This window comes from Oryzias melastigma, linkage group LG15, assembly GCF_002922805.2.
Source record: "Oryzias melastigma strain HK-1 linkage group LG15, ASM292280v2, whole genome shotgun sequence".
Lineage (NCBI taxonomy): Eukaryota > Metazoa > Chordata > Actinopteri > Beloniformes > Adrianichthyidae > Oryzias > Oryzias melastigma.
This window is the reverse complement of record NC_050526.1, coordinates 4,666,086-4,682,599: the sequence shown is the minus strand read 5'-3', so window position 1 is coordinate 4,682,599 and position 16,514 is coordinate 4,666,086. Positions and strand designations below refer to the sequence as shown.

At 37.3% G+C, this 16,514-nt stretch overlaps 2 protein-coding genes across 2 annotated transcripts; one reads left to right on the top strand and one right to left on the bottom strand.

Annotated features, from left to right (window-relative positions):
* Window positions 1–971: 971 nt before the first annotated feature.
* Window positions 972–5,624, top strand: si:ch211-248a14.8. Its single transcript, XM_024296927.2, has 5 exons — window positions 972–1,558; window positions 1,788–1,842; window positions 1,968–2,169; window positions 4,215–4,515; window positions 4,588–5,624. The coding sequence occupies exons 2-5, from the start codon at window positions 1,817–1,819 to the stop codon at window positions 4,992–4,994; spliced, it is 936 nt and encodes a 311-aa protein (XP_024152695.1). The 5' UTR covers window positions 972–1,558; window positions 1,788–1,816; the 3' UTR covers window positions 4,995–5,624.
* Window positions 5,625–8,166: 2,542 nt separating this feature from the next.
* On the bottom strand, window positions 8,167–16,198 carry ecd (ecdysoneless homolog (Drosophila)). The gene is made up of 14 exons (XM_024297467.2): window positions 16,058–16,198; window positions 15,505–15,732; window positions 15,318–15,435; window positions 15,111–15,198; window positions 14,147–14,325; window positions 13,767–13,959; window positions 12,245–12,373; window positions 12,029–12,154; window positions 11,866–11,951; window positions 11,506–11,609; window positions 10,728–10,983; window positions 10,501–10,568; window positions 8,660–8,868; window positions 8,167–8,571 (listed from the first exon to the last, which is right to left on the bottom strand). Exons 2-14 carry the CDS (start codon window positions 15,698–15,700, stop codon window positions 8,362–8,364), a joined length of 1,962 nt encoding a protein of 653 aa, XP_024153235.1. The 5' UTR covers window positions 15,701–15,732; window positions 16,058–16,198; the 3' UTR covers window positions 8,167–8,361.
* Between the last annotated feature and the right edge of the window lie 316 nt (window positions 16,199–16,514).

Genomic DNA, 16,514 nt, shown 5'->3' with positions numbered 1-16,514 from the left:
CGAATTCGCTCCCCCAAATCCCAAACTACTAAAAAACGTGCAAAACTATCTAGTGCCCCGGATTTTAAAAGCCATTCGGACACCATGCTCACTACTTTTCTTTCGTTTTTCTAAACAGCGGATATGACATCACCCATTTCACAAAGTGAAAATTAAATCAATACGAACATTTTAAGACGTCTATTTGTGACTCCACTGTGTTCTAATGATAAAAATGTGGATAGTTTGTTAAAAAATTGAATTTAAAAGATTTTTTTCCGCAAAAATAGTTCTATATCTATATTCGCTAATGTAGTGACCATTAAAGTATACTAGTTTTTCGCAAAGACTTCTGGGAAATTTCTAGTGCACTTGATTTTTTGTATTGTAGATTCAGACAACACTAAAAAACGGTAAACACACTATATAGCGCACAAATTAGTGTGTAAGGAAGGAATTCAGTCATAGCTTTAGTTTTATTTCCCATCATCCCTTTGTTTACACCCCCTCCCACTAGCTTACAGCCCTCACAACTATACCTAACATTTGTTTTTCTTTATTTATGTACTCCACCATGAGAAAATGCTGCAAGAAAATGTTAAAAATAGGATTTTCATTAGAGTGGGTCTTTAATAGTTTGAAAATATCAATATGAGACATATTGCCAAAAAGCAAGAGACTCGTCACATTTTTCATCAATAATAGGCTTAACATGACCAGCTGGATGAATTATTATTATGCAGGATCACTGAATTTATCATAGCATGTTGTTGTGTTGCTTCATTACATTTTGCAAGTGCAGCCAAGCAAATCATCTACTGTTTATCTTTAATAATCTGTAATTAATGCGCGGGTACATAATGTACCAGCCTCCAGAACAAGGCAGATAATAAGCCAATTAGTTGATTAAATAAAGCGCAGTCAGTTTATGGAGCAAGTACAGTTGAATTAATATCGTCGGGTAAATGAAACCTGATTTTAATGTGTTTGTGCCTCGGGTACACACATGATCCGTCGCCTCCATTTATGGTCACGTGGACGGGAGCTGCCTCTCGCTAGCACACACGGCGGTTGCCATGGAGCTGTGGATTAATCAGAGGCCGTGGCGTTTCCCCTGTTTGAGTTTTCAGGGACTTTTATCCTTTGAGTTGATCCTGTGTGGAGGGGACATTCGGTAGCTGGAATGTGTCGATCAGGTGTGAATGTAAAAAAAAAACAAAACACAAAGAATGTGATTACACAACCTGTTACTAAAGGTCAAGCTCTAAAGTCAAAGATCCCCACAAAATCAAATTCTTCCTCCTGATTGTGTCATCAGATGCATATCTGTGGAGGATTTTGCTTGAACAGACTTTTGTCCAGTTAGATTGCTTCATGTGACATGATGACAAACAGAGCCAGGACAAAGTCCACAGCAGATGAGGTGAATGCCCGGCGCTCGCACAGCAGCTTCACACTCTGTGGAGACACACACAATGTCACGGACAAGGATTACCAGGACTACCTAGATGTTTTTAATGGTATTTCTAATTGTAAACACTATTTAAGGGAGGAAAAAAGCAACTTTCGTGGAGTTATGGTAAGTAGGGCTTGATTTTTTATCATGGAAAAGTGGATTTTTGTCCATTTTGGAGAAATGTTGGTCATAGAAAACAGTCAGGTCTGCAAATTTAGGCCAATTTTGTCATTTTGTTTTAAAATTTCAAGTTCGCCACACGATGTTATAGTTGTTTTTTATTTATTTTTTTAACTAAAGTCACCCTCAATTGCATATTAAGTTGTCCAATCGTTTACTGCTTTTGCTGTAGATCACAGACGCCTGCAGACCCTACACAGAATGATACCATGTCTTCCTGGGAAAAGGTAATCTCTTTTCTTCTTATCCCCCCATTTTTTATTTCCGAGAACCTGTGAAGCAATTTGCAGATCCAGCACAATCACAGAAACATTTTATTGCTGCTGTTAAATGAGTGACTTCTCCTCTGTAGCGTAGGCAGATGGAGGGCAGGGTGGTGCGTCTCGCTGGTCAAGAGCTTGTCTTCCAACCATGCGCTGAAGCCCCTGATTCCCACCTTCTGCCTGGTGGTGGTGCTGGTCTATGGCCTGGCTGACCGACTCCGAAACTTTGTCGTGGGCATCTTCATCCCACAGTACCACTACCCATATCCTGTGGCTCTTTCCTTTGCCCAGGTTAGTGCCTCTTTTTAATTATTTTTTTTATCATATGAAATTAAAAAAAATATATACGAGGTGGAAGTGAGTCAACAGTAAAAAGTTTCCCAAAACAAAAATTTACATCCTGGTTTGTTGACACAGAGCAAATTTTCTGCAGACTTGTTTGCTTATGCCGCATTAATGTTTGCTGCACGGCGGCTATCACATTTCTGCTATTTATCTTGGTTACTGACCTAGTTTATGTCACGGAAGGGGGCATTATTAATAGCTTTATTGTTATTATTTTTTATTGTTTTATGTGCTTGTTTTTTCTCTGCTTATCAACGTGAAGGCAGCAGTAAGGCGGATCGTACGAGAAGAATTAGCAAGGCATGATGGATGTTTAACTAAATGGCTGCCCTTAGGACTATGTATGACAGCAGTATATTATTTAAACTGTGGACAACATAATAAATAGAAAACTAAAACATTATCTACCCTTTGGACTGAACAAAGTAGTGTTTTATGTGTGCTAGTTATTGGCAATATTAATCATATAGGGATTTAAGTCAGAAAATCGTTGTATTTTACATCATTTTTTTTACGGCGCTCCTAAAGAAATATCAAAACTAAGAAAATATTAAAAAAGGTTTTTCTAAAAATTAGAAGTTAAAAAAAAATTCTAAAAATTAAATTACATTTCTTATTTTTTGGTTTACAAACAGGTGCGCACCATATAGTAACTGCTGCACACCAGATGGTAACGTTTGAAGTTGCTATCAAAAATATATATATATATATTTTTCTGGTTACTAACTGGTGCTCCTCTAATAGTAAGAGAAAAAAAAATAACTTCAATTTTTAGAAAAAGACTGAAGTTAATTTTTTTTTCCTAAAAATTGAAGTTTTTTTCTGGTTGCTAACTGGTGCACACCCGATAGTAACTGGTGCACACCCGATAGTAACTGGTGCACACCAGACAGTAACTGGTGCACACCTGATAGTAACTGAAAAGTTTTTTTCCAAAATAATTAAGTTAAAAAAATGTTCTGGTCACTAGCTGTTGCACACCAGATAGTAACTTGTGTGAACCAGATGGTAACTAGTACACACCAGATAGTACCTAAAAAAAACAAAACAAAACATTTTTATTCTAAAAATTAAAGAAAAAAAAATTTTTTGGTGGCTAACTGGTGCACACTAGATAGTAACAGATTTTTTTTTAATTGAAGTGAAAACATTTTTATCTAAAAATTGAAGTTTTTTATTCTGGTTGTTAACTGGTGCACACCAGACAGTAACTGGTGCACACCAGACAGTAACTGGTGCACACCAGATAGTAACTGGTGCACACCAGATAGTAACTGAAGTTTTTTCCCCCAAAATAATTAAGTTAAAAAAACATTCTGGTCACTAGCTGGTGCACACCAGATAGTAACTTGTGTGAACTAGATAGTAACTAGTACACACCAGATAGTACCTAAAAAACACATTTTTATTCTAAAAATTAAAGTAAACATTTTTTTTCTGGTAGCTAACTGGTGCACACCAGATAGTAACTGATTTTTTTAATTGAAGTTAAAACATTTTTATCTAAAAATTGAAGTAAAACATTTTTTTTCATTCATGTGCATACCAGATAGTAGCTGGTGCACACCAAATAGCAACGGAAAAAATAGATATTTTACTAAAAATTGAAGAAAAAAAATCTTTTTCTGGTTGTTAACTGGTGCACACAAGATAGTAACTAAAAAAAATATTTTTCTGCAAATTGAAGTTACATTTTTTTTTCTGTGTACTAACTGGTGCGCACCAGATAGTAAATGAAATTTTTTCTTCTAAAAATTGAGGGTAAAATGTTTATTTTTCTGGTTAATAATTGTGGTGCACCAATTACTGTTTGGTAACCAGATTTTTTTTTATTTCTATTTTTAGAAGAAAAAAAAATTAAACTTTTTTTTTTCTTTTTTTCTTCAATGTCCCTTTAGGGGCTTCATATTTTTTTTAACACATTCTGTGTCTCTAAAACATTCTTATTTTTTAATCAATGAAGAAAATCCAGTTTGTCGTCCTTTTCCCAGGTTCTGGTTTCTCTCTTATTCCTGAACCTCCTCCATGCCCTGAACCTTGTGGTTCTCAAAGGTTACTCCAGGTCGCTGGGTGAGCGGCTGCTGCTTCCTGCCATCTGCAACAGCGTTCAGGCTGTGCTGACCATGTGGGCCAAAGCCAGCAGCTCCAGCGCCACCCTCTTCCTCGTAACAGTCCCTCTCCTGCCCTTAGTGACTTTAGCCCTTAGCTTCATCCTGAAGTTGAGGTCGCCGCCGTCTCTCCACTCCTCTGCTCTGATTTCCATTATAAGTGGGATGGTTATTGTCATCACAGGTAAACTTGTATGTTTTTATGAGCAAATTCTCTCACTTCTTGTCAAAAAATTTGTTTTTTGTATCTCCACAGCATCCAAAGGTCTTCAAGGTGTTGAGCCTCTGGAGTACATCTACGCACCTCTGGCTTTGATTCTTCACAGCATCTCTCTTATTAGCTTGACCAAAGTATCTGAAGCGGAGCGCCACCGCCATCCGGACACCCAAGCCTCGGCTATTGACATCTACCACACCCAGATGGTCAACCAGAGTTGGCTGCTGGGTTTCCTGTGGCTGCTGCACCCGGACAACCCCTGGCAGGTGTTGAGCCAGAGCAGCTGGCACAGCCTGCTCTTCCACGGATATCTGCTGGCCATTATCCTGCTGGGAATGGTGCTCAACTTCATGGTCGGCATGTCCGCTCTGTGCGTCTCGCCGCTTGCCGCGGCGCTGCTTTACTCGACTCGACAAATCATCCAGCCTCTGTTACAGCTTCTGTAGATTCACCACCACACTCTGCTGCTTCTAAGCTGCCCGCACATCCATCAACGTTTCCTAAAGAGGCATTCCGGCAAATCTGGTAAAAAGTTGAACCTTTTTTTCCACTACAACAGGCATAGGCAATAATTAGCCATACATTTAACTACTTTGTTGTAAGAGATAGTCATTACTGTTATCTTGCATCTTATAAAACGTATGTCTAAAGCTTTAAAGAAAACAATAAGATTTACTTATTTTAGAAGGGGGTCAAAGCAATAGGAGGCAGAGGTAAACCAATACTCAGTTGTTGAAATCAAATACGAACAACCTCCAAGAAGTATTAGACAGTATTACGTCAGTTTTTACCCTAATCGCTGACTCCTGCAGCTCTCTTTATCTGTGCTTATCGTCACAGAGGTCATAGGTTGTTTTCAACTCTCTAACGCCACCCATTCATCTTCTTCTGCTCAACCTGGACCAGGCTGAAGATGCCCAGACTTCCATGTCCCCGCCACTTTCTTGATTGTTCCATTTTTTAGGATATTTAGGGTTTGGCTAATATTTAAGCATTATGCTAGCTGTTTTGGCAAAATAAAACACTTTTTTTTCCCAGTTTTTTAGGATAATTTGGAGTTTAGCGAATATTTTAGCATTATGTTAGCCGTTTATTTACAAATGTTTCCATGTTTTTAAGCTAATTTGGAGTTTAGCTAATATTTTAGCATTATGCTAGCTGTTTTGGCAAAATAAAATACTTTTTTTCCCAGTTTTTTAGGATAATTTGGAGTTTAGCTAATATGTTAGCATTATGTTAGCTGCTTATTTAGAAATGTTTCCATGTTTTTAAGCTAATTTGGAGTTTAGCTAATATTTTTGCATTATGCTAGCTGTTTTGGCTAATTTAAATATGTTTCCAGTTTTTTCTTCTTTTTAGCTAATTTGGAATGTAGCTAATATTTTAGAAACATGCTAGCTGTTGTTAGCTAATTTTTTCCCCCAGTTTTTTAAGACTATTTTGTGGTTCCGCTAATATTTGTGGATTATGCTAGCTGTTTTGACAAAATAAGACATTTTTTCCCAGTTTTTTTTTTTTTTAGGAGGGGGGGTAATTTGGAGTTTAGCTAATATTTTAGCAACATGCTAGCTGTTTTGGCAAAATGACAGTTTTTTTCTTCGTTTTAGCTAATTTGGAGTTTAGCTAATATTTTAGAAACATGCTAGCTGTTCTTTGGCTCATTTAATTTTTTTCCCCTAGTTTTTTATGCTATTTTGGGGTTCAGCTAATATTTTAATATTATGCTAGCTGTTTTGAGAAAACAAGACATTTTTTTCCCAGTTTTTTATGATAATTTGGAGTTTAGCTAATATCTTAGCATTACGCTAGCTGTTTTGGCAAAATTAGACATTTTTCCATTTTTTCCCCAGGCGATAATTTGGTATTTAGCTAATATTTTAGCAAGCTTTCGGCTTCAGCACTTTCAGCATTTTTACCTATCTGATAGCATCTTCAGCAGCCACATTCAGCTTACAGCATTCATACTTATGACAGGTAATGCCATATTTCTAGTTGCAAAATGAAGTGCTCTCTTTAGCAGCAAATGTTTAGTCCTCCGAGTCATAATTGCAGTATTTAAGGGACCAAAGTCCCACTTTTTTCATCTAGCGAGTGGTTTCTGACCCCTCACTGTTGACGTTTGCCTTGAATGAATCTGAATTGTGTTTTTTCAGATGAGGAGGGAAACCGAGGTACGTGTTGTTTGCACTTGACACAGACTGTTGGACTCAAACTATGACTTTTTTTTACTTATCAGTGTTAAAAAATATTTAAACTAATTTAAGTGAATTTTTAACCAGTTTGGTAGGGTTGCCCTTGAATGACTCTCACGTTAGAGGAAAGGGGCTTATAGTGGGGGAAGAGTGAGACTGCTGTCTATTGAATGTGTAAAAAAATTAAAAATATGTGTAACTCTTCTGCAGTAAATATCATCTACAAGCATCTAATAAACTAATTTATGTTAAAACGTTTTTATGACTACTGTTTTCACTCGCACAGATGTATATTATTGGCTTTGATGGTTGTTTCTTGTTACCAAATAATGTTTAGACCCAGTCAACAGTGGATGCAGTTTATTTTTTCCACTGCAGAAGCACATTCATAAAAATACATGCACGGTATTTACATATAAATATAATAAAATTTGTTTCAAATATTAAAATTATTTTTTTTTAATTGGTTTGAGCCTGGATAACTTTTTTTTGAGGAATTATGACAAGCAGACCAGAATGGATAGTACACACATATTGTTATATTTAAGTTGCAAGCTTCACAAAAACAGAATGAATTTTAATTTTGAATTTTAAATATGCTTCCAAAGTATATTGTTGGCTTTGGTTTCTTGTTTCCAAAGAGTGTTTAGACGCAATCAGCAGTGGATTATGTTCGAGTCTAAACTGACCATTATAAATGGGTCAATTTTGGCCCAATCAGGGAGATCTTTAACCAGCCAGGAGTCTGCTGAAAAAATGTGGCTGTAAACCATATACTGCACTGCAGATTATAAAAGTAATTTACCTCGTAGAAAGTTATTGTAAATTCATTTTTGACAGAAGATTAATAAATAACTCACTACATCATCATTCTTTTGGATTTGCACAAATTTATGTTTAGCTAGAGGTTTTCAATGTAGCGTTCCAAACAAAGAAGTATCTCCAAAGAAAGTAGATTTTACTTTTTTTCTTCACTGATAATATTCCCACTGTGACTTGCAGTGGTCACAAAGGGGGCATAGTTTCTCAAAAAGCTGCAAAACTCTAATCTTATGTGGGATTACGAATCTTAAACTGCCACCGCTTTGCTTATCCAAGCTGCCGTTTCCCTGGAACAGTTCTGTTCTTTTAGTTATGGAATTATCTAAGCCGGAAAAGTTGCAGAAAAAGGTCAAAGACTCACGCTCTAAACGGTTAATTAATAAGCCCAAAGTGTTCTCTTGCACTCAAGTTAACCAATCAGAGAAGGGAGGCATATAATATTGTTGTGTCAGAGAGTAGATATAAAACAATCAGTTCACAAGATAATAAGAATTATAACCCAGAGGAGATATTAATGTGTGTGAAGAAAGATAAACAGCCTCTTTCACTCACTTTTCCTTATTACTTGAGAAAGTTTGAATCCCAAGACAAACATAGATTTATATACAAAAATTTTATTTTTATTTAGGAATAAAATAGTCACAAAATCTGCATTTCCAGGAGGAAACAACACATTTTGAAGAACATTTAACATTAAATGTGAGAAAAGATTCTTCAGAAATGATCATCACTGCAATGTGACCCTTTAGCCTGATCATCAGCTGATCTAATTTCCTTTCTTCTGACCGTCACCTGCTGTCTAAGACGGGTCCGAGTTAGCAGGCAGGTGTACGCCGAGGCTCTGCAGCAGGTTGGAGGCGGGTCCAGCCAGCCCAGCCTGACAGCTGAGAGACTCCAGCAGGTTCGCCATCAGATTGACATCCAAATTTAAAGGCTGGAAATCCTCTTCTGAAGCTCCGCCTTCTGGAGAATGAGGGGCGGCGTTCTCGGAGCTCGGCTCGCTTAATTTCTACAAAAGTAAATCACAGAAAAAGTTTGATTATTATGAATATTTGTCATTATTGTGCTTGAAACGTGTTTTTAAGGATAGGATTTACTGTTTGACTGAAGCTTTGTCCAACGTTCGTGCTCATCAGCTCCTCATCCATTTGGTCCATGTATTTTTTAATGCTGTTAATAGTTTCCGGCCCGCTCATCTCTGCGTGATCAGACGAGCTTTCCTCATTCTCTTCTTCTTCATCGTGGTCAACATCCTCATCATCGTCGTCCTCCAGATCATCTGAATCTAGTTCTTTGTCTTTGTTTCCTAAAAGTTGAAGGCCAACATTTTAATAGGAGTTTAAAAGTCAGACATGTATGGAGAGAAAAATTGATTTGTAACTCAACAATTCATTTTGTGTGTAACTGTGTGTACAAAAATAACAAAATACGGTCAAAAAACGTATCCTTCTAAAGTGGAAATCAACAACTCCTCCCTCCTTTGAGAATTGGCTGGCAGAGATCATATACGTTTTCCATTTTTCCTTATATATTTATGTACTTTTAAATCAATAATAATCATTTTAGCTCATATTAATTTAATTAATTTTATTTTTCTCCTGTTTTTTTCCCCCAATTTTGTTTGTCTCCATATTTTATAGCATTTGTTCACTTAAACTTGAAAATAAAATATATTTAAAAAACTACAAAATATAATTTACAAACAAACTACTTAAAATTACAGCAGCTTTAAACTAACTACACATACAAATCTTTAAAAAATAAGCACAAAACACTTTAGAGCAGGCTTGTCAAACTCAGTCGCACAAGGGGACAAAATTCAAAACAAACCTGAGGTTGTAAGCCGAACAACATAAAAATGTACTCAATGATCTAAAACTACATTTTTAAAACTTTGAAGTAACTTTTTAACATAATCATGAACTAGATATTTCGCGTCACCTGCGATAATGCAAGTGTGAATGCTGTAAGCTGAATTTGGCTGCTGAGGATGCTAATGCTAATAGCTGAAGACGCTAAAGTTGATAGCTAAAACGTTGAAGATAATAGCTGAAAGTGCTGGAGCTAATAGTCAGCTAAAGTATTATCTATATGGCAAATTAGCCAAAAAACAAACAAAAAAAAAAACTTAGACTAGCCAAAAAGCTAGCATGTAACTGAAAAAATAGACTAATTTTAAAAGGTCCATAAAAAACTGAAACAAAACCTAAATCAGCCAAAACAGCTAGCGTGTAAATGTTAGCCTAACTCCAAAACAATCTAAAAAGAAACTTTAAAAGAAAAGCCTAAATTTACCCAAACAGCTAGCATGTAGCTGAAATATTAGCTGAACTCCAAAACACCCTAAAGAAATCGTGGTAAATGCCAAAATAGTCTAAAAAGCTAGAAGAATGCCAATTTTTAAAACTTTAAAACTAACTTTTTAACACAATTAAAAATAATCAAAAAGGCAGGAATATTTTTCCAGAATAAATCAACTTAAACCTTAAATAACTTTCAATATTTTACTCTCCATAGAAATATATTTTGTCAAAATTATACAAGTTATATTACAACGGGCCAGAAATAACAATAAAATAAAGTTATCTGGAGGGCTTTGACTTTGACACATGGGCTTTAGAGTTTTAAAAAAACGCATATTTAGACTTTTTTTATATTAATTTTGGGCATATCTGTTTGATAAAGAGGGAGAATGTCAAGTTTTCACCAGATATTATTCACAATCAAAGTTCAAAGCGTTTGATAAGAAAACTCCGATAACCCAGCATTCTAGCAGCATTTAAACGCACCATTTACACACGGATCTTGGAGACATGAAAAGATCTAATTTGTGCGTAAATGTGGTTCACAATTCCAAGTGTGCACAGTTGTATTGTATGAGTTACAAATCGAGAATTGAAAGAGTCTATTTTCTCTCCATAGATACGCTTCTACAAACCTAGCAGCTGGTCGAGCGCGCTGACCATGGAGTCTGGGTCAAATCGAAAAGGTTGGGATGGACGGCTCCTGAATAGAAGAAAATAGGAGGCGTAACTAAAAGTCTCTGAAGAAAGGATATGCATTAATTAAGAATTTATTTATTTAAACCACAAGGGAAAAAAAGGATTTCATGAACATGCATGAGACTAAAAAACAAAAAAGGGGGTGGTCCTGCACTTGTCTCACCAAGGCAGTTCAGCTCCCTCATGTGAGGACATGGAGTTGAAGAAGTCCTTAATCCCTTGACTGACCGCCACCAGGCTGTACGTGCTGTCGTCCTCCTCCTCGATTCCCTTCACCTCCGTGTTTTCTTCCGCTGCATCACTTGAGTTCTCCGGCCGTTTGATGGAGCTAAAAGCTCCGCCAACATCCATTCTTCCTCCACTTCTCTCCTGCAGCAGCTGCTCCAAACCCTGAGCGGTTATATCGAGCCAGCTGTCGCCTGAATGAACGGCGGCACATAAAGAGAGGAATTCACACTTTTTAGAATATATACATATATTGGAGCATATTTATTGACAAGAATTCTAAGTTGAACAACAAACATGTATTTTTCCAGTCATTCTGATGGGTTGATGTACAAACGGCTCCCTCTAGTGGCTAAAATAGGCAAATACATTCTCCCTACAACTGTTTTATAATGAAAACTGAAATATTACTGAGTAGTGCGGAATAAAAGTAATTTTTCTGCCACAAATGTTTATAAATCATAAATTTAAATATAATATATTTCAAAATTACATAATAAAATTAGAATTTACATTTTTTTTTGTTACCACAATACAGAAATATGGCCCATCTACTTAAACATGGACGCCATATTATAATACATTTTAGAAAATTCTCTAAATTAATATTTTTTTAATTAAACGATTTAGTAAATTCATAATGTTAGCTTTTTTTTTAACTTGTAATGAATCAAACTTGGAATTTAAAATACAGATTTAAGGGAAGTTCTACTCACTGTCCTCTAGAGGGAGCTGTGACTCAAGTTTTTTCAGCTCCTCCACGTTAATGGGTCCACAGCTGTGCAGCACCTGGAGAACTTCCTCCCCGGGAGAGAGAACGCTGAGAAAACACACAGCAGGCGTGTTCAGACTGATACGTTTGGCTTTCAGGTATGTTTCATTAAATAATGTACAAATCTAACATCTAAAACTAGGCCTCTTCCATTGTTGGACTCTGGCGGTCACAAGAAACAAGTAAAAAGCAGTAAAGTCTGCTGATTCCAGCCCAATCAAGCCTCTTCTAGATGCATAAAAACACTAAAGATTGCTTTTTATGCAAATTAAAGGAAGCTGCAGGTGTCGTGCACACAACTCACCTTGATTTTGAAGCAACGGATTGTTTGAAGAAAATTTCTGCTGATCTTAAAAGTTCTTTGTAACGGGCCGAACCCTCCAACTCCCCCTGGATGTGTAAAATCAATTAAACAAATCATTAAAAGCACTGAATAAACCAACTATCTCTACAAATGCTTAACCAACCCTGAAGTAGTCGTTCTTTTGGAGGCTTTTCATAAAACTTTTCCACTGAGGGTTACAACTGACGGCGGCGTCGGGCTCTGCAGAAGGAAGTCGGCACCTGGAGCACAAAATCTCAAAGCCGTGAGCCTGAAAGTGAACATAGACACGAGGCTTCGTGTTACACAGAAAAGCAGAGCAACAGAATGATGGGAAGATGAAGACAAATAAAGGACTAACCAGTTTCATGCCAAGCTCATGGGCTTTGTAGTGAGGATGAGAGCGCGGCGGAAGGTTAAAGCCACTCCTTCGATCTGGAGTGAACTGCTGCTGCTGCAGCTGAGCGTACAGGCAGCGTGTAAACATAACCTGGAAAAGTCAATAGGTTGATCTTAGAGGAGAGATGTCACAGATGTAATGAGTTTATAATATCAAAGGGTCCACTCTATACCATGCTTTTTGAGTCTTTCAGAGTAAACTATATCCATGTATATGATCATATATTACCTTTGGTACAGTAAAGAACACATGATTTAGAAAATATGAGTTATTTTAATGAGATTATCCACCTGGAAGTGAGGCGCCTCGATCTCTGAGGCTCCACCCATTTCATGAATTCATCATAGAGCTGGTCTGAGTTCACCCATATAAACTAACAACATCCCAACTTTTGTGTAGATGGATGTGCATACTGTATATCTGCTTTTAGTAGCCCTGGCCATCAACACTGGTAGTGGCAAGATAGTGGCTGAGTGGCGGAGTTAGCGGCTGATCACCGCTAGCTGAGCAGCAAAGTTAGCAGTTGAGCGCCCCTAACTGAGCAGTGAAGTTAGCGGCTGATCACAGCTAGCTGAGCGGCTAAGCACCACTAGCTCAGTGGGGGTGTTAGCAGCTGATCCCTTCTTGGTGAGCGGGGAAGTTAGCGGCTGAGCACCGCTAGATGAGTGGCGGAGGTGGCAGCTGAGCACTGGCAGCTGAGGGAAAATGTTAGCGGCTGATCACCGCTAGCTAAGCGACAAAGTTAGCAGTTGAGCGCTGCTAATTGAGCAGTGAAGTTAGTGGCTGATCACCACTAGCTGAGTGGCGGAGGTGGCAGCTGAGCACTGGTAGCTGAGGGGAAAAGTTAGCGGCTGATCCTTGCTAGCTGAGCAGCAAAGTTAGCAGTTGAGCACCGCTAGCTGAGCGGCTAAGCACCACCAGCTCAGTGGCAAAGTTAGTAGCTAATTCCTGCTAGCTGAGCGGGAAAGTTAGCAGCTGAGCACCATTAAACGAGCATCAAAGTTAGCAGCTGATCACCGCTAGCTGAACGGCTGATCACTGCTATCTGGGTGGCGGAGGTGGTAGCTGAACGGAAATGTTAGTGGCTGATCCTTGCTAGCTGAGCAGTGAATTTAGCGGCTGAGCACCGCTAGCTGAGCGGCAAAGTTATCGACCGATCGCTGCTATCTGAGTGGAGAAACTGGGTATTTGTGTTAGCATAGGGGGCGGTTCTGGCAGAGCAGACTCTTCCTGAAAGGGGCTGTTCTCAATCTGTGACATCAGCTCGTAAGAACCGGCTCAAGTTTGAATGATGGGAGGGGCTGGTGCTCAGAGTGCAGGTTTTTAGAGAAATACTCAGAAGTGCATGAATGGATCAAAACACCGTTTTGGGTTGTTTATAGTGAGGAATGAACATTAAAATACACTTAAAACCTCAAAAAGTTGATTCTGCATGGCATAGGCCTTTTAAAATGGTACAAAAATGTTTTTGGATTTTCATTACCAGAGTGAGGACTCTGCTGTCAGGGTGAAACGTCTTGAAGCTCCGACATGCCTGCAGGTCGACTGGATCTCTGAAATAAAACGCCGACACTGCAGGCGCCACCAGGTCAGGACGATGCGTCAGCACGGTGGCGATTCCGGCAGGTATGAAGCAGTGAGCGCGGTGGAGGCCACTTTTTATCTTCTCTGGGAACCTGCAGAGAAGCAAAGGCTTTTATTTTGACATCTAATCATTTAATAGGATTTTATTCATTATGCAAAAAATATTTATACATTTTACTCATTTTTTTTTATCTTTAGACTCTCACATTATTTAACCAATAATAGCACAACGCAACACAGAAAAATTAAGACGTTTTTTTTGTTTTTAAAGTGTCTTACCCCTCGAGTCTTTTCCTCAGGGCTGAACGTATCTCTGGGCTTGCTTGACAAGCTTCTGAGTGATCAGAGAGAAGTGTGAGAGCCTGCTCCACACTGGGGACCACATTACGCGGGAAGCCCACAGAACTCGATTTGGAAGGGCGAGGAATGATGTGCAACTCTCCCCTAAAGAGAAAAACCTGCAAAACATTTTGGAAAAAAAAGGACTAAAACAAGTGAAGGTGGGTAGTAACAAGTTATACTTTAACTTCAGTTGGTTTTTGAAGAAATTGTACTCAGAAAGAGGGATTTATTGCATCATACTTTCTCCGAGTTAATTAAAAATTAAAAACAAGAACTAAATTTCTTACACAATTTTAAGATTGATAACTAAATCAGAACTAAATTAACAATATTTCTACTTTGCATTATTTAAGTCTCATTTTATGTTTCATTATATTGTAGGAATTATGTGTGTGATGCCATTTTTTCATGTGTAAATGTCTTTGTTTTGTTTTTTTACATGAAAAATGCTTTTATTTTGTAAAGCACTCTGTGTCAAATATGTATAAAATGTGTTTTATAAATAAAGTTTGATTTGAATTGACAGAATCAATCTGTATAAAGAGAAAAAAGCTGTTTCCTTATAAAGCAGCAGGGATACGTCAAGAGATAAAAACTAAAACGACTAAAAAATACATTTTACTACTTAAAAAGTAGGCGAAATTGAATTATATATATTTGTTGGTATTGGTGATACCAAGTGATATGTCCATCCCTATTTTGTCATTTCAATTATTTCTGTCTTTTTTGTTTTTTTACTTTGTTTGTCTGGTTCTACTAATTTTAGACAATTAACCTGATCAAAAGTCTTTACGAAAGTAATCCGTCCACAATCGCCTTTCAAAAGACATTAATAAAAACTTTAAAAGTATAGGAATATGATTTAAAACACAATAATTGCCATTTTGCGTGCCTGACTCACCCTGTTTTCGCTTGTATCTGGGCTCAACCATTTGGGAAGATAATCTGCAACTTCGATGAGAATAAATTCGCCGTCGTTGTCTTCCACTCTGCTCACACATCAAAGAGAAATAATGATGTTTGGAAGAAAAGTAAAAGAAAACACAAGTGATGTAAGCAAGAATTAGTTTAAATGAAGGAAACATAACCCCAAAAATATGCTGTTCACCTGACAACCAGCTCTGGGAAAGTCTTTGTGATCTGCTGCAGGAGGTAAACAATGAACCACTCGTCTTCAACGTTGTCTCCAAACTGAGTGATCCCTCCGAGGTGAGATGGGATGTCTCCTGCTTGCAAACAGAAAATGCAAAAGTTAATAGTTAGTTAAAGTGGGAAGAACATATAACAAACTTTACCTTTAGAGGGACGATACTGGAGATTGAATGGTTGATTTTGCCAAATATAATCAACCAACAAGGGGGCAAACTTTGCCAAAATGTCTCCAAGCAACTGCTTCAGTTGTTGTTCGTTCTGCTGAGGAGTTGTAGGTAGTAAGAAGATTTTGTACTGGACCATATCATCCTGAAGTACTCTTTGTTGTAATGGGTCCATTTCTGTTTTATTCCTTTTCTTTTGCCCGTAATCTGTGGAAAATACAGAACAAACTATGAAAAGTGTGTGATAAAAGGTCATAATTTGTCCTATTGCATAACAGTTTTCTCATTTAGTAACAACTAAGTGTACTAATATGATTTTTTTCCTAATTTCAACTCCAAACGTTCTTTTTTTCCTCTAATAAATTATAAAATAAAATATAAATAACGATATACGAATTTTTTTTTTTTAAAAGAAAGGTACCTTTTCAAAAATGACATTTGTTGAAATGCAGCTAGTATGTTTACAGCTAGCTAAAAGCTATAATTACGTAATGGCGTCATTTGTAAAAACAGACTTTAAGTTTCAGCTTACCTTGTGTTACTATAATTACGTGGATATAGCAGAAATAAAAATTAGTGACACAGAAACTATTTAATCATGTTTACAAACGACGTATCCACGATGTAACTGATTGATCCGACGGTGATTACAAGCCGACTACTCCCTACAACAAGGTTCCCTTTCCAGTCTTTAAGTTCCGCTTTATTTAAAAACATGCCAGTAAACACCCCCTAGATTAAAAAAAGTAATAAGAAAAAAAAATAAACTTATAAAAAAAATATAAGGCAACATTAAAGTCTAAAGTAAGTTTTTTGGGGTGTGTCAATTCAACCATTTACTAAACTCAACGGAAGCTTTTTCTTATCGTACAAACCACCAGTTGCAGTGCATGCTGGGAATTAAAGTATGAGACTCGTTGATTTTAGGATACGGTTGGTTAAATTCAACTCCATTTCCCATCAAATACCGAGTTCACCACAATTGGTAT

What these genes read in the sequence shown, in the direction of transcription:
- si:ch211-248a14.8 (XM_024296927.2), top strand. Translation starts at nt 1,817, where the DNA reads ATGATACCATGTCTTCCTGGGAAAAG. An exon ending in TGGCTCTTTCCTTTGCCCAG is followed by an intron (nt 2,170 to 4,214) that starts GTTAGTGCCTCT and finishes TCCTTTTCCCAG; the next exon opens with GTTCTGGTTTCTCTCTTATT. An exon ending in GATGGTTATTGTCATCACAG is followed by an intron (nt 4,516 to 4,587) that starts GTAAACTTGTAT and finishes GTATCTCCACAG; the next exon opens with CATCCAAAGGTCTTCAAGGT.
- ecd (XM_024297467.2), bottom strand. Translation starts at nt 15,700, where the DNA reads ATGGACCCATTACAACAAAGAGTACTTCAGGATGATATGGTCCAGTAC. An exon ending in AAAAGAACGACTACTTCAGG is followed by an intron (nt 11,952 to 12,028) that starts GTTGGTTAAGCA and finishes TTACACATCCAG; the next exon opens with GGGGAGTTGGAGGGTTCGGC. An exon ending in ACAGCTCCCTCTAGAGGACA is followed by an intron (nt 10,984 to 11,505) that starts GTGAGTAGAACT and finishes CCGTTCATTCAG; the next exon opens with GCGACAGCTGGCTCGATATA.